The 24,729-nt window shown below is 40.2% G+C and overlaps 2 protein-coding genes across 2 annotated transcripts in view; one reads left to right on the top strand and one right to left on the bottom strand.

Annotated features, from left to right (window-relative positions):
• On the bottom strand, nucleotides 1–20,729 carry LOC132583183 (vomeronasal type-2 receptor 26-like). Its single transcript, XM_060254852.1, has 9 exons — nucleotides 20,641–20,729; nucleotides 18,146–18,437; nucleotides 15,077–15,174; nucleotides 12,463–12,696; nucleotides 10,051–10,228; nucleotides 8,679–9,539; nucleotides 3,869–4,096; nucleotides 2,474–2,600; nucleotides 1–899 (listed from the first exon to the last, which is right to left on the bottom strand). Exons 1-9 carry the CDS (start codon nucleotides 20,727–20,729, stop codon nucleotides 1–3), a joined length of 3,006 nt encoding a protein of 1,001 aa, XP_060110835.1.
• Nucleotides 20,730–21,101: 372 nt separating this feature from the next.
• LOC132583182 (vomeronasal type-2 receptor 26-like) overlaps nucleotides 21,102–24,729 on the top strand; it is a 36,269-nt gene continuing 32,641 nt past the window's right edge. Inside the window, exons 1-2 of the mRNA XM_060254851.1 lie at nucleotides 21,102–21,319; nucleotides 23,927–24,104. Coding sequence (XP_060110834.1) covers nucleotides 21,102–21,319; nucleotides 23,927–24,104 — 396 coding nt within the window. The remainder of the gene's footprint in view (nucleotides 21,320–23,926; nucleotides 24,105–24,729) is intronic.

Genomic DNA, 24,729 nt, shown 5'->3' with positions numbered 1-24,729 from the left:
TTATTTGTTTTTTATTAGGTGTCCTCTTTCATTCAGCTCAGGTCTTAGCAAAATGATGTAACATTTTGGGGAAAAGATGCATACCAGTAGCCCAGCACTGGACATTAAGATGGAGAAGATCTCCACAGCCACCACAGATTTTCCCTTGGTGCTCAAGGAGGTTGGAACAAAGGACACCCAAACACTGCAGAAGACCAACATGCTGAAGGTGATGAATTTGGCCTCATTGAAAGCGTCAGGCAACTTCCTGGCTAAAAAAGCCACAGTGAAGCTGATGATAGCAAGAAAACCTAGAAAGCTCAGGACACAGTAAAACATGATGACTGAACCTTCGTTACATTCCAGCACAATTTTCTCAGCCATTGAGTGAATGTCAAAATCTGGGAATGGAGGAGATGTTGCCAGCCACACAATACAAAGGATAACTTGGAAAAGGGAACATGAAGCGACAATGGAACTGAACAACTTTTTCCCTACCCATCTCCTCATTCTGGATCCTGGCTTAGTAGCCATGAAAGCCAGATCCACAGTAAGAGTTTTGGCCAATACACAGGAAACAACCACCGAGAAGATGATCCCAAAAGCTGTCTGTCGAAGGAGACAGGTCACCTTATTAGGTTCCCCAATGAACAGCAAAGCAGAAAGGAAGGAGAGCAGGAGGAAGATGAGGAGAGTGTAGGTGAGGTCCCAGTTGTTGGCTTTGACCAAGGGAGTGTCCCGGTGCTTGATGAAGATCCCAAGCACCAAAGCTGTGCTGAAAGAGAAGAAAAGTGCAGAACTGGCCAAGCCGATCCCCAGAGATTCCTCATAAGACAAGAAGCTTATAATTTTTGGCAGGCATAAATTCTGGTTTTTGTTCAGATACTGATCTTCAGGACACTGAATACATTCATTCATGTCTGAAAAACAAAGCATCTGATTGGGTACATGGAAGTACCTTGCAGAGTTCATTACAATATGACAGAGTGTTAGGGGAGTGTGCTCAGTCAAAGTCAGATAACTAAGGTTGCGGTCACACTCACCATTAAATCCATCGGCAACACACCTCTATTATAATCTGCACAACCAATTTCCCAATCAGACAACAGCCAGGCTCCTGTTCTATCCCATGTGGGTCCCATCGCTGGTTGATCAGAGTGCTCTACCAGACCTCGTTTCATGAGATGTCAATCTGCATTAGCGCAGGCGCAGTGATGCCCGCTATCTGCACTATCGAGCAGATCCAGCATCTCCTCCCTTCTCCATGAGAGACCTCATACACCCACCATGACCTCGTTCTTGAGGGCGGGGATGCACGTCGCTTTTAAAAGAGTCGGATCACTAAAAGTTTTGCTAGTCCATTGGCACTACTTTTCCAGCACGAGCACTACGCATGCAGGAAAAAACCCAGGAATTCAAATCAGTTCACATCTAGTTCTCATCTAGTTTCAAAAGTGAGTTTTGTTTCCGGACATAGGGGTGGGTAAATGATTTATCGAGCCAACATTCGCTCGCTCAGTCACTGGTGCAGTGATATCACTTGCAGGGGGCTTTGGGCAGGAAGCGGTGGTGCGCTTCCAACGAGTCGCCAACAATGGAGCGTTCAAACAGAGAAATTCCACACAGGAACCATCAGAAGAATTTTGTTCCTGATTTAAAGCAGTATCAAATTAGTCTGCGCCCCAGTCGTCTCAACGCGGGACTTGAATGAGCTAACCACCATTCGCAGATGCTGATGTTTGGACAACCGCTTAAAATCCGACAGGCTTCCGGACTACACTCATGCCCATAGTGGGATTTCCTGAACGTCTGACCTCACCCTAAGTTTTCTGGCTTTAATGCCAATAGTACAAGGAAGTACTTAGGCTCAGTTTTGCTCCCAATCAGTGTTCCCTCTAAGCTGAGTTAGCATGAGCTAGCTCACAGATTTTTAGCCTCCAGCTCACATATTTTTGTCTTAAATCAGGCTGATCCCCAGAGGTTCCTCATAAAACAAGAAGCTTACAATTTTTGGCAGGCATAGATTCTGGTTTTTGTTTGGATACTGACCCTCAGAACACTGAAAACATTCATTCATGTCTGAAAAACAAAGTGCCTGATTGGATACATGGAAGTATCATGTAGAATTCATTGCAATATGTCAATAGGAGTGTGCTCAGTCAAAGCCAGACACCAAAGTTTTCTGACTTTACCCTTAATACTAAAAGGAAGGTTTTAGGCTCAGTGGTGCCCCAAAGCACTGAAGAGTTTTGGAGTCCGTGTCAAAGGGCAATTTGTCTAACAAAAATGCTCACGGACTAGACTGCTGCCTCTGGATGTCTGGGTATGATTTTTTTTCAGTATTGTTTGTAAGAGTAGATGAATATCTGTGCATACTGGATATGATTTTCACCTGTGATAAAATAAAAAAAAACACTGAATCAAGAAGAAATTTATTCAGCCTTAAGGAACATACTGAATTACAACCAATATATTCAACATTCAAATCCCTTACCTTTCTCATTTGAAATCTTCCCTGTTGGACATGGAAGACAATCATAGCAGCAAAAAGGCTTCCCTTCTTTCCTTCTCTTTCTGTATCCAGAATGGCAGTGCTCATTACAAACAGAAAGGGGCTGCACCTGGCCCAGATGGAAGAAGAAAAAGGCTATAGAACTATGCCCCGCCCTTCTCTCTGAATCAGAGTCTCAGAGCGGCTCACAATCTCCTGTACCTTCTCCCCCCACAACAGACACCCTGTGAGGTAGGCGGGCCTGAGAGAGCTCTCATAGAAGCTGCCCTTTCAAGGACAGCTCTGCAAGAGCTACGGCTGGCCCAAGGCCATTCCAGCAGTTGCAAGTGGAGGAATGGGGAATCAAACCTGGTTCTCCCAGAACAATTAACCACTTCACCAAACTGGCTCTGTAGATGTATGAAATATTATTTAATGTATGAAATATTTTTTTTTCCAAAATGTATGTGTCCTTGGTGAAACTAAAGGTAAAAATTGATTGGTATGGAATGTCAGCATGGCTCCTGTAGAACATTTGTAGTGCAAAGGTAAGTTGAAACTTCTGTTGTTTTCAGGGTCGTAAGATTTCCTATCCACCAGCTGGCTATCAGGAGAAAGCCTTCTCCAACAGTCACAACCCCTTCAATCCTGTTCTCTCTTGAGTGTATGTAATTGATTAGGAGTAAAAAAGTTACACAATGTGAAAAGGGACTTCAGTGTTTATAGTAAGTCAGCCTTGTCTGGCCATGTTCAGGAACGTATGGCCTCCACATCATCTAGAGGACAGTCTCCAGATGAACAAAGTCCCAGTATTGAAAATGGGCATATGTTGAATTAATTCTTTTACACTTAACATTATACTGCTGATTGGTGAGAGGTGACAAGCTATAACTTTTCAAGTGGACAGATTATTCTGACCACCTGGTATAGTGAGCCATACCCTGATATACAGCTGCTGGACCCCTTACGATGGTTCTAGAATTGCCAAATCTTACCTCCTTGCTGGTGGGGAGTGGGAGGGAGTTTTCTGGGAATGAAGGTGGGGTGATGTCACCCCATGTGATGTCATCACACTGGGGATGTGCTGACGCTGGTTTTTGGGTAAACTTGATGGCAAAATTGGGCTCAAACCATCGAGTTTTGCTCTCAACCTGTGTGGCATCCTTGGAATGACGACATCACTTAGGTGTGATGCCATCACATCAAAGATACTGCATGGGGTTGGGGTGGCTGGTGGCAGACAGACGCTCATGAAATCAGGGGATCCCCTGCTCCCATCTGATTCTCACTGAAGCAACAGAATAAATACAAAGATTAACTTCCATACATGACCATTTTACTGTAGTTGCAATACTGGGAAAATCCCTTGCCATATTCCTTAGTGTTGAATAATCATACCTGGTTGAATGCAGCGGGCCATACAATGGCTTTGTCATGAATGGTAATCATTTTGTCTGGGAGAGCTTCTGAGTCAGTCTTTCCGACTTTGACTCTAAGAAAGGACTGGTTTGGGAATGTGACCCAGTTGACAATGTCAAATTCAGTTGCTAGTTCCCCGTTTTGGTCAAAGGAAATCCTTTCCCCAGCACTGTTGTTGAAGGAAACACTTCTCAGAAAGTGGTGAAGCTAAATGGATAGGGGGGAAAAAACTATTCACAACGATAAGTATCATATCCAGATATGTAATAGGATGATACACATTCAGACTTGTGTTATTTGTTGATACTTGCAGCTGGGTAACTTGGAAAATGTAACATATCAAAGTCACAAATACAAAACAAATACAAACTACTGAACAGTAATGGCAGCCTAAAAACTAAGCCCCATATTGTGCTGGAGATGGGTCTCAAGTCACAGGGAATTTACAGGATTTTCAAGGCAAGAGATGAAAAGAGGATGTTTGCAATTGCCTACCTCTGTGTAGCAATACTTAGCTTCCTCAGCTGTCTCCCTTGCAACTACTAAGCAAGGGCAATTCAGCTTAGCTTCCATCCAAGGTCTGATGAGTTCTGTGCAAAACCACTCCCCCAATACAGTGGGAAAATTAAATAAATCATTAAGCAGCTTTGAACCCTCCTGGTTGGCAAGACTGAAGAGTTAAAACTAGTTTGATGAATAAAACCATTACAACGGAAAAATCTAACATCACATCAAGAAAGCTCTCAAATAATAGAAGCAATGAATCGGGGTGTGTGTGTGTGTATAAAATGCCTGTGTTATAGAAAGGATGAGTTATGCTACATCTTTTTGGCCATGGAAATCGCCCAATAATCATATTCAGCATCAGGCGATAAAGTGGTGTGTGGCAAAGCAACTTCAGATGTGCCTAGATGGTTCATCTCTCCTTGAACTAGGTATAAATTTACCAAAATTTGTTATCAGTATGAGTGTAGGTCAAGAAAAAAAAAATTATAATTCTGAATCTAGACTTGGTGGAGGAATGTGCGCCGTGTTTTTGTTTTTAGATCCCTAAATTTCAAGTGAATTGAATTAATAGTTTCCACTGAATGACTGTTCCGCTGATTCCTAAAGCCGCTGCAATGAGACCTCTATGTCCATGAGATTTCAAAACTAAATAAAACGTGTTGTCTTGCATTTTTGACGACAGTGAAAAATTTCTTACCTGAAAAATCTGTATTTGCCGTCTTTCCTTGTTGTGGTTTGTTTTCTTACTTTTACAAACTACCATCTTTGTTTGTGGACCACCCTTCCCTCATCACTTCCTAATGATCGGCCATAATGGAGATGGACTAAAATGAATGGCAAGAAGGCCTACTGGGAATGATGGGGCCCAATTGATATAATGGGAGAACCATGAATGACTTTTGACTAAATAGATCCCATTGAATTGCAGCAGACAGAAGTTGCAAAGTAAATGTGGAATGGATTAAAAGAAATGTTGTCCTAGGCCCAGATGAATTGCTCTGGGATTGGACTAAGATCCCTCAGAGTGGAATGACAGACCCTAAGGGCTGGGATCAGTGCTCTGGTATCTGTGGTATCTGTTGTAAACAGAGACTCCATAATTGTAGGAGACTATGGACAGTCATTCAATTCAGGAAGCTGTCATTTATGTTCCTGAGAATCCTACAGACTGTCTTTCCAGTTCCAGAGTGGTCTATCAGGGAACAAGGACTGTTATTGCATTCTGGGGGGCTGTCATTTCAAGACCAGGGCAGGTTTCTCTAAATCATTTCCACATTTTCACTGTATCTTTTTTTCTGTTTTGGTATAATGGACCCCATGCAAGTTGACTAACATTCCTAGCTCCCATTATATCCAAAGTGCCTTCAGTCCTGGAGAACTTGGGAGGAGTCTGGAATGTCTTTTTTTTCAACCAGATGACACTCAAACTGCAGTTGAGTGGGTGCTGCCTGTCCTGAAAAGCACCCCCAAGTTTCAAGGAAATTGGAATTAGAATCCTATGGGCCCCTGAGCAAGGTGACCCCAGGTCTCTGTTTTCCTAACCCGACCCCCAACAAACATTAATGAGGAAGAGCAGTAGTCTGAGTCTGCAATTTGTCTTCAAATGTGATTGGGTGGGGAATCTCTGTGCTCCTCTACTGCAAGTATCTGATTGGTAGGGAAAAATACTTTGCCCATGACATCACTATATTCGGGGGTGGGGGGGCAAGGGTTGCTGCTTTCAGGAAAGTAAAAAAAACATGGATTTTTTCAAGGAGTGGGGTTTTGTTACACCAACCACACTAGATTCGTACTGCTATTCTGGGAAATCACAGTATCAACTTGAACTCACTGTTTCTGTATATACTTTTGGCTTGTCCATTTTGATACACACACCTCTAGTTATGAGTGCTTAACAAATCAGTTGTACTGTCTGGGAAGAACAAATGCAATAGGCATCTGTTACAGAATATACATTTTAAAAGGCTTTGAACATTAGTTCAACAACTAATGGACTGTGAAGCATTAATTCTTTACAAAGTCAGAGAGCCTTGAATGACAGACTGCCCAAAGCAAACTGATTGGAGAGTATAAACTGAACAGACACAGACCGAATCCTCACTAGCCTTACTCCGCTCTCAATCTCCTCTTCTCTGCAGGGCTTCTGTCGGATTTCACACAAACTGCCCCGGGCTGCAACTCACTTTGCCTCTTCCATGCGGCAAACAGAAACTGGTTTTAGAGGACCTTGCTTGCTGTGTGAAAGAGGTAGAGTGAGTTGCAGCCTCAGGGCAGCTTGTGTGAAATCCGACAGAAGCCCTGCAGAGAAGAGGAGCATGAGAGTGGGGTAAGGCTAGTGAGGAATCATCCACAGTCTTGAGAGAGCTGGATGACGAAGAGATTGTGTCAGATTACTGCCTTAACTGAGAAGAGACACGTACTGAGACATCTGAGAACAACCCTGGCAGAAAAGGGTTTAGGGCTGAATTCAGCAGTAGCTGGCAGCAGTTTGAACACAGAAAGGTGAGGGGAAGTTTGGCAAATAAATTTGGGTAGTAGAGAAGACTCCTAACTCAGGCCAGAGGAAAGGGGATAGATTTTCTAGGGGAGAGAAGACGAGTCCCTACTGAGTCAAACAGGGAGAGTTATCTTTAAGGAGTATAGAATTCCCTGGTTTGGTGTAATTAGAAACTGCCTTAAAAGAGACCTTAAAAGTCAGTTAACAAGTCAAGAAGAGTAGTGGTATTCCTAGAGAAGGGGTTTGGTTACTGGGAAGAGGGTACCAGCCTTCTGTCACCAAAAGACTCAGCAATTAAATGAATAAAATTAAATGTGTTAGAGTGTTTGGGGAAACACTGGAACAAAAGCCTCTCAAAATCTACATAACTGTGGATAATTTTAGAAACTTTAATTAGCCTGATATATATGAATGAATGTGTGCTTGTACTAGTTTGACCACAGTAATTTCAATCCCTGATTTCACCTGACTTTCCCCCAGATGTTAAATAAGACTTTTTTTGTTATTTTTGAATTTTGAAAACATCTCAAGGGACATTTTCAAGGATTTAAGTTCAAGGGTGATCTTTTCCATCAAGTTCTAGAGCTAAACAAGTAGCCAAAATTAGATCTTACTGACAGGGTGGGGCAGCCAAAGTTTATTAAATGGAGAAGAAAACATGTTACCAGGGCTGTTCAGTCACTGAAAGCAAAAACAAACAGAGGGAAGGGGAAGAGGGGCATCATAACATCAAACATACACCTTTCAGGTAGCTGTGTTTTTTCCTGAATAGATCTCTGACAACTACTTTCAGAGAAGGATGAGCTGATATTGTCACAACTTGTAGATATCCTCAAGTCTATCTTGTTCCCTGTTGATCTTTAACATTCAGGTCAAATCACTAGAAAAGATCATGTGGTTTTTTGAGGTTGACTGCCACAAAGATCTGAAAGATATGGCCGAGGACCTGCCTACCTTAGGGACCGCCTCTCTCCATATGTTCTCCAGAGAGCACTATGATCCAGTTCACAAAATCTTCTGGAAGTACCTGGGCCAAAAGAGGCCAAACTAAAAACAACTAGAGAACAGGCCTTCTCTATAAAAGCACCCCAATGGTGGAACCAGCTGCTGGAAGAGGTGCGGGCCCTGTGGGATCTTGGCTAATTCCGTAGGGTCTGCAAAACTGCCCTCTTCCGGCTAGCCTTCTAAGATGGAGCTTGGAATAAACACCACGCCATCATTAACATAACTGAGATAGTAGCACTATTAGATTATATTTTTTAGACTATTTTTAGATTATTTAAATATTTAATTGTTAACTGTATTGGACTGTATAATCTTGTTTTTTTGTTTTAATATGGCTTTTGCCATGTCTTGTAATCCGCCCTGAGCCTGCCTCAGCGGGGAGGGCGGGGTATAAATAAAATTTATTATTATTATTATTCTATAATATCCTTATGTGAAGCTTTAGAGATTTCTATGGATATTCTCTTAAGGCTGTGTTTTAATTGGCTAAGGGAGAGCAAGATAAAATGGAATCTGGACAAGTTGAAAGTGAAGTTGGAGGACCTGAAGTCCTGGTGGGGGTGAATCTGCCAGTTTGGGGTAGGATGATTTTATGTACGAGTGAGCAAGTGAAGATTTTGAGGGATGATCTTGGATTCATCATTGCTTGAACTCATTTTGCCATAGTTTGTTCTCATGGAGGTTTGTTAGCCATCATGAATTTGTAGAGAAAATGCAGGGTACAATTAAGTTAATCAATAAGCGTATTTAACAAATAAGTGAGTATGATTAGAATGTCACCTGCCACCAATCTTGATCCAGATGATTCAATCGCCCACCATGTTCTGTTGCTCTATATTTGAATCTGGAGGACTGCATGCCTTGCAAAGCATGCGCCACAGCATAAATTCCATTATAGATGCTGTAGCTGTGGGCAGTTGTGATTGTTTCAAAAACAGATCTGGGAAGAGCCTCCACCTTCTCCTCTCCAGTGCACATTTCTCCATTCTTCTTGTCTTCTATGGAGGTTGAGAATGAACACAGAAATACCTGTTGCCAGAAGGGCCTGATGAAGCCATCTCCTTTTTCAGAGATAAGATTTTTCCTCTGAAGAAATTTCTGGAATCCTGAGAGTTCCACTGAATGAACTGCAAAGGATAGAGCACCATGGACAAAACCAATGTCCCAATCTCTTTGAAAGGGTAGTGAGGTGAAGTCTATCTGAGCTGTCAAAATCCACATTTTACCTGTTGCCTTAACTGTTGTATCCACAAGTTCTCGGAGCTTGATGAAAACTCTTATAACAATCATGGTGTGAATTTCACCATGTAGGACCAAAACCTTGGCGGTGCTTCCCATAACAAATATATATGTTTTAACTGCCTCTGATATTATTTCAGCAATTTTATTGAAATACACTATTGGAGGCATTGTTACTATGAAGTCCAAGCAGATGCCATTCTGGGATAGCATAAGAACTATATCCCGTACAAACTGTTCTCCAGTCTTATCACCCATAGAAATCACTCCAATCCATGTCCAGCTGAAGTACAGCAATAAATGAAGGATTCCTGTATTTTGGTGGGCCTGATTTGGAAACATATGGTGAAAGAAAACAGATTGTGTTTTGTTGTCCATCTTTGGTGCAGACCCATATGAGATCTAGGGAAAGAGAAGAGGTAAAGGGATTTGAAAACTAAAACTATTGCCTAGTTAGTTTCCAAATCACAGCACTGAGTGTATAACTTGGCCTGTCAAGTGAAGTCATCATTTATATCAGAGGTGGCCAATGGTAGCTCTCCAGATGTTTTTTGCCTACAACTCCATCAGCCCCAGCCAGCATGGCCAATGGCTGGGGCTGATGGGAGTTGTAGGCAAAAACATCTGGAGAGCTACCGTTGGCCACCCCTGACTTATATTAATGTACCCCTAGTTGAGGTACCAAGGTGCTATATCATTGGTACTCACAGAGAAATAGAGATTATCTATGAATCATTTCATTTCATAAGTGCCAAGTAATGTAAAGAATTCCCTTCCATGTACAACTTTTCACCAAACTGCATGTGAGCGGTGCAGATCCTTATGATGATGCTAGTTCTTGTCTCCAAACCATATTCTAAACAACCAAAGTGTTAGGCTTGTTAATGCTTCATTCATATTGGATTCACCTTACCTGGGGAATCTTATAGATGCACAGAATAGCTGCTGCAAAGAGAGAAATGTCAGAGTTCGGTCCTGCTATGACTGCTACTGGATAGTTCTGGGCATCACACTTGTAATTGGGAATGAATCTGCCATGTGTGGAGAGAAGTTCCAGTGAAGCAAGATAGGTCCATCCTGCAATGAAATGGCTATTGTAGATGTCAAAGCCCAGAGTGATGTTGGGTAAAATCAGGCGGTTTTCATTGATCTGCTTTACAGCAAAATCCAAGGCCAGAATGTGCTGGTAGTTCTGAGACAGGAACCTGAAATAAAAGCAGACAGATTGAAGCTGAATATGGAGATTTCTTGCCTCTGACTCCAGCCCAAATCAACAACATGGGATCACAGTTCATTATTGAAGGGAATACAAAGAACGAACACTGTGATATGCAGGCTGCAATGTTTAGCATCTTTAGGAGTCATATAAATCTGTTGTATGTATTATATTATAAAGAAGTGCAACTTTACAAAGAGGGCTCATCCACAACATTACAAGAAAAGAGGTTTAAAACGGGCTGCTCCAAAAAGAGAACTTTTTTTTTTTTTTTACCATCCAAATGAACAACTTGCTCTTATTATAAACAGTGCAGAGAGCATTGCTTCCACTATAAACACGTTAGTGGTGCTGAGAGGTAAGTTTTTGATTACAATAGATTTAAAAAATTATTAAGATTTATTAATTTCCATTCAGCTTTGTGTTATATCTCATAATTACCATGCTTAATTCCAGGATGATTATTTTTGAGGAAAGTAAAGACGCTGCAGAAAGCATTAGAAAACATCAATAATGAATTGTAAAGTGACTGATAACCCTTGAAGAAAATAGGAATAATCCTTAGGAAGTCTTGGGACATGATGGAATGAGCTTATATCTGGGTGCTCATTGGGATTGGCCTTTCTTACCAGAAGTAGAAGTCTTCTGGATTTTCTAGCTAAATGCTCTCTACAATTTATATATGGAGCAAGCCATTCCTGTTTGATGGCCTTAATGCTCTCATTGAACACTTAAGTGTATAATATTGGAGCAAGCTAGTCCTTAACTTCTTTTCTGGCCCAATGTAAAGCCTTCTGAATTATGCTAGCAAAGCTCTCTACCAAATAGATTTAGGAAAGTAGCAACGTTTTGGTATGACTTTAAAATGTTGAATCAATATAGGGGATGGGGGTGCAGTATGGGGTAAATGTAAGGGATAGAATCCAGTTCATTGCAAAAAAAAAAAAAAAAGTCTAAAGTCTATTTGAAGTGAGGTATCCATGGGGTTTCAGCCCATTAGAATTTTGATCAGCGTCACATTGTGGTTTATACCTTTAAAAAAGAGATATCTAACACACAGCTGCATGGAATTACCTAGAAACAGCATACTTTAAGTAGAGTCAGTTTGCAGGTTTGGTAGAGAGTTTTGCTAGCTTAATTCTTTTTTGTTGTTGTTGATGTTTAAATTTTTTATTAGTTTCAAAAGAAAAAAAGGGAAAGGAGAAGTTGGGAATAGAAAATTAAGATACAGATAATGATACAATTTTAGTTCGGTCCATATGGTAAAACATCTTCCAAATGGAATATCATTAGATTACTGTTACACATCTTTGCAATCTGAAAAACATTATTGCTAGCATAATTCAGAAGGCTTCACATAGGAATAATCCTGAGGAAGTCTTTGGACATGATGAAATGACCTTATATCTGGGAGCTCATTGGGACTGACCTTTCTTGTAACGTTGTGGATGAGCCCTCTTGGTAAAGTTGCATTTCTTTATAATATAACACAACAAATTTATATGATTCCTAAAGATACTAAGCATTGTAGCCTGTATATCACAGTGTTAATGGATACCAATGGCTATCTTTAACCTAGACATCAGAAAGATGACACCTGTAGAACGTGATGTTTGAGAAAATATACTGTGCAATATCTCAGTGCTCAGACCAATTCAAAAGTATCCTTCCCCCCTGGAAAGAAGGCATAAAAATTCTCCATACAATAAGCAACTCTTTTGCTAGGAATCATCAGAATGCAAAAACGAAACACAGAGAAAAGAATGACACCCATACCCATGTTGAGCAATCAGATTAAAATCTTTCCCAACTACGTATCTTATTCTTAACCAGTAGGCTGGAATATTGAATATCTCTTTGGGCAATGCAGAATGACAGAGGAGGCACAATTCTGCCCAACAAATTTTGAAAAGTGGCAAGCAATAAACTTCAGTCTAAAATAACCCCAAAAAGCATGATAAAAGATATCAGCACATGTCAACAGCACCTTGGCTTGGAGATCAAGCTTGACAAGAAGAGAACAAAAACACAGTGCCCACCATTTTGCAACTCAATGAATCTCAATCACATCTACTTGAATGATTTGGTGAAAAAAGTTCAGTTTCTTACATAAGTTCATCAGACAGTTCCTCAGAGGGATATTTTTGAAATGTCACTGGACTGGTATCTATAAAGATCTGGGACATAATGCCAGCAAGGATGAGGTCCCCTGATTTGTAGTATTTGTGTAGGATAGCAAGAGGCTTTCTCATGGGGCATTTAAAAAGAGGAAACTTAGAGATTGTCAGTGGCACCAGCACTAATTTCAGTATCACTGAAAACATCATCTGGTTGGAAATTTTCCTTCAGGACACCAATACAACAGCAATACACGAATGTATTGGTTTTCAAGTGTCCCTGAGTATCTAAACATTGAATGATCCTGCAGCTTGACAGTAAGTTACCATTCATAGTTTCAGGGCTCAGAACAATGGAGCCCTATCTGTTCCCAGCCTTTGCTGTGAATGACTGAGGTAATATTAATAGCATTCTTCATTCTTGGATAAAAGTTTTGCTAGTGGCTGTTGGCTCTCTCTGGGGACTTGGAGTAGATATAGAAGTAATTGTGGTTAATTTGATAATTTTAGGGTGATACTACCCAGAAACACTTCAGGAAAAAAAAACATTCTAATTGCATTTTCCACATATGGATTTTTTATTATTACTATTATTATTACTTCTATAATGCCACCAAAATGCTTGGATATTTACAAAAAAAAAAGGAAGCAGTTCCCTTCTGCAGTGACCTTGCAGTGGACAGTATCACCATCAATAACAATGTCCACAATTAAAATTCAGAGTAGATAGTCCATTTCCATTAATCCCATGAGTCACACACACACAAGCCTCTATTGGCTTGTATCAGATAGTAAATAAAACAGTGAACAGGTATAGGGATAACAAGGAAAAAAGATATGTCCATCATATACATCTAAACATTAAACAACTGATCCTTAATTACCAGACTTTAAAATAAGGCTACCTTTTCAGTTAGTTTGGGTGACTAATCATTTAGGAGATAGTGCACCTTCATGGCATCCAAACAATCTGTCATGTTGAGCAATATTGAATCTAAAATAATTAATAATCTAAAATATTAAGGCGTATATCATCACATTGGGGATAGTGAAGAAGAATATGAGGCAGCGAGTCAACATGTCTTAAATTGCATACACAGAATCATGCTGAATATGGAGTTTTATTATATTTGCCATAGATAACTGCAGATGGGATAGTATTGCATCTAGCAAGTGTGAATGCTCTACACAGTTGTGGGACATGAAGGGCTGATAAATAGGAAAGCAGATGGCCAATATTGGAAAAAAAAATTCCAAAACTCGGAAGCAGGATTTGTTTGCAGAACTGATTAAATTTTGAATTTTGATATCTAGAATTCTGTGTTTGATTAGGTAATATGCATTTGTAAAAGGAAGCCTATACAGAGAATCTATAGATAAGTCTATTGTGATTATTTTATTCTCTAAATAGGCAGACCATTTGGACGTGGGAGATTCAGACAGCATTTGATGTAGATAACTCCCACAACAGTGCAGCGCCAGTATTTAATCGATATAAGCCATGCTCTTGTTTCTAACGTATGAAGGCCTGTCTCTGAACAAAGAGTAGCATATGAAAGGCACCAAGGCAGGCCCATAACTTTTCTTACAAATTTGGATTGGACTCTTTCAATGCCAATCTCAAAGGCACTAATCCATGTTGAAATACCGTACAATAACTGAAGAATCACTTTAGCCTTGAAATAATCAAACATTAGCTTCTGTAATTTCTTGTCCCAGTTGGTTGGGTGATCTCCCACTTAGACATATATCATTATTTTAAATGTGCCATTAAAATGTTCTGTTTGTCTCAGTTTGGTATGGTGTATATAAAATACAAGAGAAACCTTTTAAAATATGTGTTAAAGAAAGGACCAGTTACGCCACCTCCTTTGGCTAAAGAGAATATGACTATCATAACTTAGAGCCCAAAAGTTATGTTCAGTGTCAGGTAATAAGTGGGATGTTGCAAAGTCAAAGGCGCACCTGGATGGCTCATCTCTCCAAGAACTAGGCTTCAGAAACAAAAAAGCTGCTACAATCAGTTGTTAAATGGATAAGACCAAAGCATACATATGCATTTTCTGAGATTTTCTATTAGTAGGGATGTGGATTCAGGGGGAAAATCATTACAATTTTATGTCTGGATTTGGGTGAAAGAATTTTGACCATGATGGCTCATTTTTGGGTACGATATTATCATTTTGGGATTCAAAACTATATGATTAAAAAAAACATACCTGTAATACCAAGCTAAGACTTCTTCATACAATTCACGTAAGTCGCAAGCTCAATGATCATCATACAAAACTTTCACCATTTAAAGAGACCAGCAGGTATTGCATATTATCTCTTTAAAGGTATCCTACTTCTATTTCAAGAGTAAAATCATTATAAGTATTTATAAAATGTGTACAGTTGCACTAAACCTTTATACAAAACAAGACAAGTCATTATATGCCTTGAGACCATTTGACTGCACAGTTTTTAAACAGTGTATCCAATGGGCCTCCATCTGAAGTAAAGTCCTCTGTAAATTCCCACATTTAAAATTGGGTTTTTCCAACTTTTGTATAACAATTTTTAAATGAATTAAAGTCATGGCCAGATTCTTGGAAGTGATTTACCAGAGGGGCTCCTTCCACAGATGAATATACTCTAAATATGTTCTAAAATTCTGGTCTTTATTGGCTTTATTGAGCATCCAGAATTTCAGAACGTATTTCTAGAGTAAAGGAGAAAGAAGCCTTTGGAGCCTTATCTTTAAGGTAGCTGGATTTCTACGCAGTAAATTGTGAAGGACTGTGACTGTATGCCTCTTATAAACATTTCTGCACATCATCTGGATACTTTCTGATGAAATTGGATGAAAAAAACCCGACGGGGCTTCAACTCGCTTCACCTCTTTCATGCAGCAAACAGAAACTGGGTTTTAGAGGATCTCACTTGCTGTGCGAAAGAGGCAAAGCGAGTTGCAGCCTTGGGGTAGCTTGTGCAAAATCCAACAGAAGCCCCATGGAGAAGAGGAGAGTGAGACCGGGACTAGGCTAGTGGGGAATCAGTCTATATCTGAGAGAGTAAATAAAGAAATGGAGGAATGGTCTTAGACCCATCCTTGTTAATGGAGAAGCAGGTTGTCATGGGATCTGAGAGCATGTTATAACTCATGCGTTTTCCCTAGGTTACTCTGCTAAATTAACTATACTGATCTATGCCACGGAAACCTCTGGATTGTTCTATTGAAATGGAATTTAAATGGGATTTCCCTTCAAACAACCAGGAAGCTTCAACTTGCGCTTAACTCAGCAACTCACTGCTAGAGTAACTTCCTTCTTGTCATGCCTTCCACAGAGTGCTTCTCAGCCCATTACAGGGTATTTAAGTCACCATGCAGATTCCATGGTAGGAAGTTTTTCTACCCCACATTCACTCTCCACTTCTAGAGAGCTATTAAGAGTGAATCAGACAACTCTTCTTGGAAACTGATGGAAATCTACAACCAGAAATTGGATTGAGAAGAGTTATGAAATTGACCCTATGATTGCATTATGGTTGAGAGGGATGATTATTATTATGAAATGAACACTATGGACACATTAAGATCTTTTATGGTGTGTGAAAATGCCAGAATTAATTTTGTAATAGATTGTGCTGGTGATGGCTTGTTTGTTAGCTATCTACAGCTCCTAGGCAGGTACAAATATTTTAAGCAGTAAATATACTTAACACATATGGAAGTATGATTAGAATGTCACCTGCCATGGCTTTTGATCCAGAAAATTCAATCGCCTACCATGTACTGTTGCTCTGTATTTGAATCTGGGGAACCACATGGTCTACAAAGCATGGGCCACAGCATAGACACCATTATAGATGCTGTAGCTGTGGGTAGTTGTGATTGCTTCAAAAACAGATCTGGGAAGATCCTTCAATTTCTCATCCCCAGTACAGATTTCCCCACTCTTCTTATCTACTGTGCAATTGGAGAATGAACATAGAAACGCCTGTTGCCAGAAGAGCTTGATGAAACCATCTTCTTTTTCAGTGGTAAGATTTTTGCCCCCCCAAGTCGGAATAAAGAGGCTGACACAGAATATTGGGAAACGGGCCACTTTATTTAATTAACACAACTAACACGGCGAGGGCAACCTGCAGTAGGACAAGCCCTGCGGTCTTCCTCAGACCCCGCCAAGTCCCACGGAGGGTGAGTCACCCTGCCCCCAGCATGAGCCATAAGATTATGGCTAATGCTGGGCCAGCCAGGCAAAACCCTCCCCTAAACTTCAGCCCCGATACCCAGAAGGAGGCGAATTTAGGAGGAGGCATGAACACGATCCACATTATACAGCATTGAGCCGTAAAGCCCATCTGCCGCTTCTGCGTATCGACTGCGCTAACAGGTGCAGATGCCTGGGTGCTCACCTGCAAGGTATAAACCCCTTGCTCCTTCAGCCAAGTGACCAAAATAAAAAACCCCTTACCTAACTTCCACACCACTGTCAGCAGTACAAGGTAGGCGAAAAAACACCCCACCACAGGCCAATCAGGTGAGATGAAAAATTCCTACCTGGCCTCTAATAAGATGACCGGTCGAACCTGTACTACACAGGGTGGGTGGGTGGGCCGAGAGCAGCATAAAGACTGCATTGGGAGGGTGGGGTCAAGGCTACAAATAGCCCCGACGCTCCGCCCGCCCGCAACCCCCGGATGGGCGAGAAGCAGCTCCCATCCTTCCCGGGCAGCAAAGAGCGGCCCTGCGGCGCGCAGCCACTTTGCGGCGCGGCCTGAGTGGGGCTGAATTCTCCTGAAGAAATTTCTGGAATCCTGAGAGCTCCACCGAGTGAACTGCAAAGGACAGGACACCATGGAGAAAACTGATGTCCCAGTTTCTTTGAAAGGGAAGTGAGGTGAAGTCCATCTGAGCTGTCAAAATCCAGATTTTACCTTTTGCCTTAACTGGTATATCCTCAAGTTCTGGCAGTCGGAGGAACAATCTTAAAATTATCATAGCCTCAATTTCACCATGTGTGACCAAAATTTCATCATGTGTGACCATGTGTGGCAGTGCTTCCCATGATAATTTTGTATGTTTCAATGCCTTCAGCCATTGCTCTAACAATTTCACTAGAAAATGGCATTGTTGGTATTGTTGCTATGAAGTCAATACAGATGCCATTCTGAGATAGCATAGGAATTATGTCCTGCACAAATCTTTCTCCAGTCTTATGTTTCAGAGAAATCACCCCAGTCCATGTCCACCTGAAATACAGCAATAAATGAAGAATCTCCTTATTTTGTTGGGTCTGGTTTGGGAATATATGGTGAAAGAAAACAGATTGTGTGTTGTTGTCCATCTTTGTTGCAGAACCATAAGATAGCTAAACAAAGAAAATAGGAAAGACATTTCAAAACTAAAATAAGGGTTAATTTAGTTTCCACAACCTATTATTGAATTTATAACCTTGCTTTTCAACTAAAGTCACTGTTTGCAGTAATGTGAACCAAAATGAGGTACACAGATGCTCTACCTTCTTATATCATTTCTAAACACACAAAGGCATATGCATCGTTTTATTTCATACATTCCAAGGCATGTAATGAATTCCTTTCCCTTGAAGCTACCCATGAGAAGTACCTATCTTTACAATAATGCCAGTTTTGGTCTCTGAATCACTTTCTCCCTTCATACACCTTGCCTGTGGGATCTTGTAGATGCACAGAATGTCTACTGTGTGGAGACAGACTTCAGAGTTTGGTCCTGTGATGACTGCAACTGGATTGCTCTGGGCATCGCACTTGTAGTTGGGGATGAATCTGTTCTGTGTGGAGAGAAGTTCCATTGAGGCAATATAGGTCCAACTTGCAGTGAAATGGCTGTTGTAGATGTCAAAGCCAAGAGTGATGATGGGTAAGATCTGAGGGTTTTCATTGATTTCCTTTACAGCAAAGTCCAAGGCCAGGATATGCTGGTAGTTATGAGTCAGGAACCTGCAATAAATGCAGATAACTTCAAGGTAAAAGGGAAGGTTTCTTCTTTTTTATTCCAGCCTAGCACAATGGCTAGCAATAGCTATCTTTAAGCAAGTCTCCAGGATAATAGAATCATAATGCTGAAAGGGACTTCCAGGGCCATCTAGTCCATCCCTCTGCACAATGCAGGAAAATCACAAGTACCTCCCCCTTCCCTACTTCTCACAATCTGCCTAAGTTCACAGAACAGCATTGCTGTCAGATGGCCATCTAGCCTCTGTTTTAAAACCTCCAAAGGAGGAGAGTTTTAAAAACATTACAAAATTTCAGAGACATTCTCAAGCAAAATCAAACATAAAAAAATAACATATTAAACCAATTAAGAGTTAACATTAAATTAAAATTAAAATTACAAGAATAAGAGAGTGTGCCATAATTCTAAACCAGTAACAATAGAGTCAAATATAACTCTTTAAAAAAGAATCGTGTCTCATCATCGCTGTCTTATGAGAAAAAAGAAATCATAATACCTTGGTTCCCAGTAATTACTTTCTTAACTCAACAAGAGATCCTGCCGTCTAACTCACTGTATCACTCATTCATATACTTTTGAGTCGTAATTGCCATAAGGCAGAATAAGTCTTACTTTATAAACACTATTGAAGTTATGCTAGTTTAATATTATTTTCTCTTTTCTATTATAATTTTTTTAGTATTGTTGGTAACTATTGTTGTAATCTGACAAAAAACAATTAAAACTATAAATTAAAAGAACAAGTTTGTGTCCTTAAAAGCAGAGTTATCTGGAAGGAAATCATTTTCTGTTAGCATCTGAACAACTGGAAACATATTGAGATGAAATTATTGCATGCTCAAATCATTTATTTCTTTGTAGAAGTATGAGCTAACTGGTAGAGACCCTCTGGGTCAATCTCGTCCCATCCTGTCCACCTTGCAAGGAACCCTGTTCCAATGAGGAATCACTCTGTCAAGAAGTTCTTCCTAATGAACAGTTGAGAACTCTTTTGATTTAATTTGGTTAAAACAATTTTATTTGGTAACATATGGTAACAAATTATATTTTTGCATCATTAATAACTTCTTTTATCTTTCCCATATATTACTTTCTACCCACCCCTCCCCCCGTTACTTGACCCCCGCCAGTGTTATTTACTTAAAGTACTAATGTTTAAAGGTACACTTAACTAATAAAAACAAAAATTAATATTCTTCTTTTTTCTAAGACTTAATCATTATCAAAAATTGTCCAATGTCCTTTTATTTTCCACTCTTTTTCTACATATCTTCTGAACTTTTTCCACTCCATCTTAAAAACTTCTAAATCATAGTCTCTTAAAATTCTTGTTAATTTGTCCATTTCATTCCATGTCATAACTTTTACAATCCAATCCCATTTCTCTGGTATCTTTTCTCGCTTCCACAACTGCGCATATAATGTCCTAGCAGCTGAAAGCAAGTACCAAATTATAGTTCTATCTTCTTTTGGAAATTTTTCCATTTGTAATCCCAACAGAAAACTCTCTGCAACTTTCTTAAATTCATATCCCAAGATCCTAGAAATTTCTTGTTGAATCATCTGCCAATACTTTTTTGTTCTTTCACAAGTCCACCACATATGGTAGAAAGAACCTTCATGTTTTTTACATTTCCAACATCTGTCTGGCATCTTATTATTCATCTTTGCCAGTTTCTTAGGAGTCATATACCATCTATACATCATTTTAAAGCAGTTCTCTTTAATACTATGACACGTCGAAAGCTTCATAGAGTTCTTCCACAAATATTCCCAAGTTTCCATCTGTATTTCTTTATTTACATTAATTGCCCACTTAATCATTTGAGATTTCACTACATCTTCCGTAGACCATTTTAAAAGTAATTTATATAATTTTGAAATTAATTTTTCGTTGTCCCCAAGCAGAGCTTTTTCCATTTCTGTTTGCTCTTTTCTTATTCCTTCAGTTTAATGGCATTCTCCACCAAGCTCTTTATTTGTTGCATTTGAAACCAATCATATTTATTATTCAGCTCTTCAGCAGTTTTCAATTCTATTTTGCCACTTTGTATTTTTAATAGTTGATTATATGACAACTACTTTTCTTCACCCATCTCAGCTGTTATTTTTATCACTTCGGCTGGCACTATCCATAACGGTTTTCTCTCATCTCCATATTTCTTAACTCCATATTCCTGAACTGACAATGCGAAACAGATTTTCAGCTGAAAGTTCTTCTTCTTCTTCTTCTTCTTCTTCTTCTTCTTTTGCTTTGGAAAATTCTCTTTCTGCATCTACAAACTTTTGTGGTCTTCCCCCCTCTTTCTTGATTTCATCAACATGCCCCCCCTACAATGGCACAGTTAACTTCTAACTCTTCCCTATAATTATCAAATTATCTATCATCAGTTCTATTTTTTCTAAAGTCTCTGGAGAATTACACTGGCTTCTATAGCAACTGTAAATAATGACTAAAAGATATCATCAACATCCCCTCTACTATTGAGAGCTAGAAGCTTGTGGCAGGCAGGGCACCAACATTAAAATATTCCATCCTGACTTTGAATCTGGGAGTGAGTATCATTTCCACTGAGCTGGATTACCAAGGGCCACTGCCTTGTGGGAACAGATGAATTAGCATCTGGACGTGATGATTTTACTGTAAGATGGTGGGATTTGTAGCACTGATGTTAGCACTGCTGTCACAGGTAGTGTGCAAGGTCTCACTTTCTAAATGCACCATCAGCGAGCCGGTCCCTATCCTTCACAAGTACTACCAGACAGGAGACATTATAATTGCAGGCATTATTTCTCAGATCTACATATTTTCTAAGAACATAACCTTTGAAAAACCTCCAACTTCTGAATTCTTTGATGACCAAATGTAAGCAGTTAGTTTTCTGTTCATGGAATAAATTGGCCAGTGATACTGAGTTGGATCCAAAGTATTCAATCGGCTAATAGTGTGGTCTACTTCTAAGGCAAATGGACTTCAGCTAGTGGATTCAGTGCCTCACTGAAAGTCTCCTTGCATTAGAGGGAAGCTTCTTCATTAGTGGAATGGAAACTATGGGAAGATGTAATATTCTTGTGCAGCTGGGAGATATGAATTGGTTTTAGCCTGTGTCAGTTAATGGGGAATAACTGATACTGCAATGTTCTCCATTAAGAAAAAAAAACTTTCCTTGCCTATGTCACAATAAGAACAATGAGCTCTCTCAAAGTTATGCACGAATGCTATGATCTGGGTGAACAAAAATAATCTATTTTGAAATATGCTGCAATGTCTGATCTATTGTTTCTTTGGTTGTGATTGCTTCCTCTGTGCAAAAGATAGAATGATTGCTCTTAAAAGGTGGTGCTGCATACTCAGAAATGAACAACTTTTTTGGGGGAAAAGTGGGAGGTGGCAATATATTCTGTCTCAGAGAAACCAACTAATGCTTGCATTGTGGAGTCTAGTTTACCTTTGCAATTTCAGTGTGTACCAGCAAACATTGTTGCAGATTGTTTGTTTGCCACTTAAATATAGGCTGTGGGAGAGGGGTGGCAGCACCGTTTGTCTTTTTGGGGAAAGGAAAGGTCCCCTGTGCAAGCACTAGTCATTTCCAACTCTGGGGTGACGTTGCTTTCACAACGTTTTCACGGCAGACTTTTTATGGGGTGGTTTGCCACTGCCTTCCCCAGTCATCTATGCTTTCCCCCCAGCAAGCTGGGTACTCATTTTACCGACCTCAGAAGGATGGAAGGCTGAGTCAACCTCAGGCTGGCTACCTGAAAACCCAGTTTCCATTGGGGATCGAACTCAGGTCGTGAGCAAAGCTTAGGATTGCAGTACTGCAGCTTTAACACTCTGCGCCACGGGGCTCTTTTGCCACTTAAACACTTATGAGAGAGAGGTGGCAGCAATGTGGGACCCTGTTACTGTTTGTCCACTTTGATCCCCTCATTAATCCTGCAAGTAAGAAATAAATGCCCATTCTAAGCTTTGACTATTATATGTAGAACTATATGATAATAGTCAGCAAATTTAAACATTCTAAGTCATGTGGATGTACATATATGAATCATAGAACAGAATCATAGAGTTGGAAGGGACCATACAGGCCATCTAGTCCAGCCCTGTGCTCAATGCAGGTTCAGAATACAGTATCTCTGACAAGTGTTTGCCCCACCGCTGCTTAAAGATTGCCAGTGAGGGAGAGCTCACCACCTCCCTCAGTAGCTGATTCCATTGTTGAACAACTCTTACTGTAAAAATGCCTTTTCATCATATCCAGTCGATACCTTCCCATCTTTAACTTAAACCCATTATTGGAGACCTCTCCTCTGCTGCCAACGGGAACAGCTGCCTGCCGTCCTCTAAGTGAAAGCCCTTCAAATACTTCAGGAGAGCAATCATGTGCCCCCCCCCCCAACCTGCTCTTCTCCAGACTGAACATTCCCAAATACCTCAGCCTTTCCTCATAGGGCTTAGTCTCCAATTATATATTTTATAGGTTTAAACATATAAAGTTCTGATTCATCTTAAAATAAGTTTTAAAAAAAACCCCATTTCAAATCTATAAATAAAATAGATAGAAATAATGTGCCTGGTGCATACATGTGCTGAATTGAAGCTTCTAAAGCACTGCCCATGTTAGGCTGGTGTTCATAAAAGAAAAACCAACAATCTGGGATGACAGTTCATATTACAGGCAATACAAGAAAAAAAGCAGACACCGTGCTACACTGGCTAACAACGTTTAGTAAAACCTTTTTAATAGTCATATAATCTTTTGCACACATTGTAAGGAAGTACAACATTACAATATTACAAGAAAGGTCCATCCAATGAGCACCCAGATATAGGCTCATTTCATTTAAAAAAAAAAAAAAAACTTCCTCAAGAGTATTCCTATTTCCTTCAGGGTTATCTGCCTCTTGTTGCAGTTCAGTGTTCATAAATGTTATATATTGATGTGTGAAAAGCAGTATTTTTTTGTGCTTCTCTCAGATGGGTTTATGTTAATGCAATATATTTATGAAATATTCATGAGGCATTTTCCCACAGAGCTTACCTTGGAGTGACGTCCCTCTTCACCACGCAGCGTCTGCGCGGATTTCCCACCAACTGCTCCGCATAACCAGGAAGTGCCGGACCTTTTGCGTCGCAGATGTAAACCGCTAAAAACCAGTTTATGTTAGCTACACAAAAGCCGTGGCTCTTCCTGGCTATGCAGAGCAGTTGGTGGGAAATCCACGCAGACGCTGCGTGGTGAAGAGGGGCGTCGCTCCGAGGTAAGCTCTGTGGGAAAACGCCCATAGTGTCAAACCACAGGTAATGCCATATTCCAAGACAAATACACTACTGTGTCTCAAACAATTTTCGCTGCAGGTTCCTGACTCACACTTACCAGCATGTCCTTGCCTTGGCATTTGCTGCAAAGGAAATCAATGAAAACCCTCAGATCTTACCCAACATCACTCTGGGCTTCCGTATCTACAACAGCCACTTCAGTGCAAGCTGGACCTATCGTGCTTCCTTGGAACTTCTCTCCAGACAGGGCAAATATATTCCGAACTACAAGTGCGAGAGGCAGAACAACCTAGTAGCGGTGATTGGGGGACCTAGCTCCAATGTCTGTGTCCACATGGCCACCGTCTTGTGCAACTACAAGATTCCCCAAGTAAGATTTGTGCCTGGTGTGGGAGAGTTTAAGAAGCCGCTGAAATTAGCCCTGCCTTTTATGTGGATTTGTGTTTTTGTTCTTAGTTCCATGCTGTTGTTGTGAGTCTTTTGGATCCACAAAGCAGTGTAATACTGAGTCTTCTGAACCCATGAAGCAGTGTTACACTGAGTCTGATTATTGTCCTGTGAACAATTATGTTAGAACTTTGGCAGTGGCTCTGGTTTCCACATAGACCCAGGAAAATACAAAAAAAAACACATTCAGTTTAATTGATTTTGTCCCTGCTCTGAGAATCTTATTGAGTCATTGACTCATGTGTTATTCTGTTGTAGAGTTTATGTCCAGGCATGCTTGAATTTATTGGAACCTGTGTCAACTAATTAAAACAAGTATTACCTTAGCAGAACACTCACAAAATTTTATTGGCAGGGATTGACCAAAGAGCTAACATATCTAAGTTCCTATCCTCTGCAATGAAAATATGGGTGAATATAATGTGTTGTGTACAATTTACTCAGATTCTAACCCTTAAACTGTTGGATATAAGAGGCTGAATGAAGTATATTGAGATTTTATGTAGGTAACTCAACAACAGTATTTCCCCCCCGCCCTACTTCCAGCT

This window comes from Heteronotia binoei, chromosome 15 (assembly GCF_032191835.1).
Source record: "Heteronotia binoei isolate CCM8104 ecotype False Entrance Well chromosome 15, APGP_CSIRO_Hbin_v1, whole genome shotgun sequence".
In the NCBI taxonomy this organism is placed as follows: domain Eukaryota; kingdom Metazoa; phylum Chordata; class Lepidosauria; order Squamata; family Gekkonidae; genus Heteronotia; species Heteronotia binoei.
The sequence above is the reverse complement of the archived record's forward strand: the minus strand, read 5'-3'. Positions and strand labels throughout refer to the sequence as shown.

What these genes read in the sequence shown, in the direction of transcription:
- LOC132583183 (XM_060254852.1), bottom strand. Translation starts at nt 20,729, where the DNA reads ATGCAGAAAGAGAATTTTCCAAAGCAAAAGAAGAAGAAGAAGAAGAAG. An exon ending in GCATCTACAAGATCCCACAG is followed by an intron (nt 15,175 to 18,145) that starts GCAAGGTGTATG and finishes CCTTTACTCTAG; the next exon opens with AAATACGTTCTGAAATTCTG. An exon ending in GAACTGTCTGATGAACTTAT is followed by an intron (nt 10,229 to 12,462) that starts GTAAGAAACTGA and finishes CATCTACAATAG; the next exon opens with CCATTTCATTGCAGGATGGA.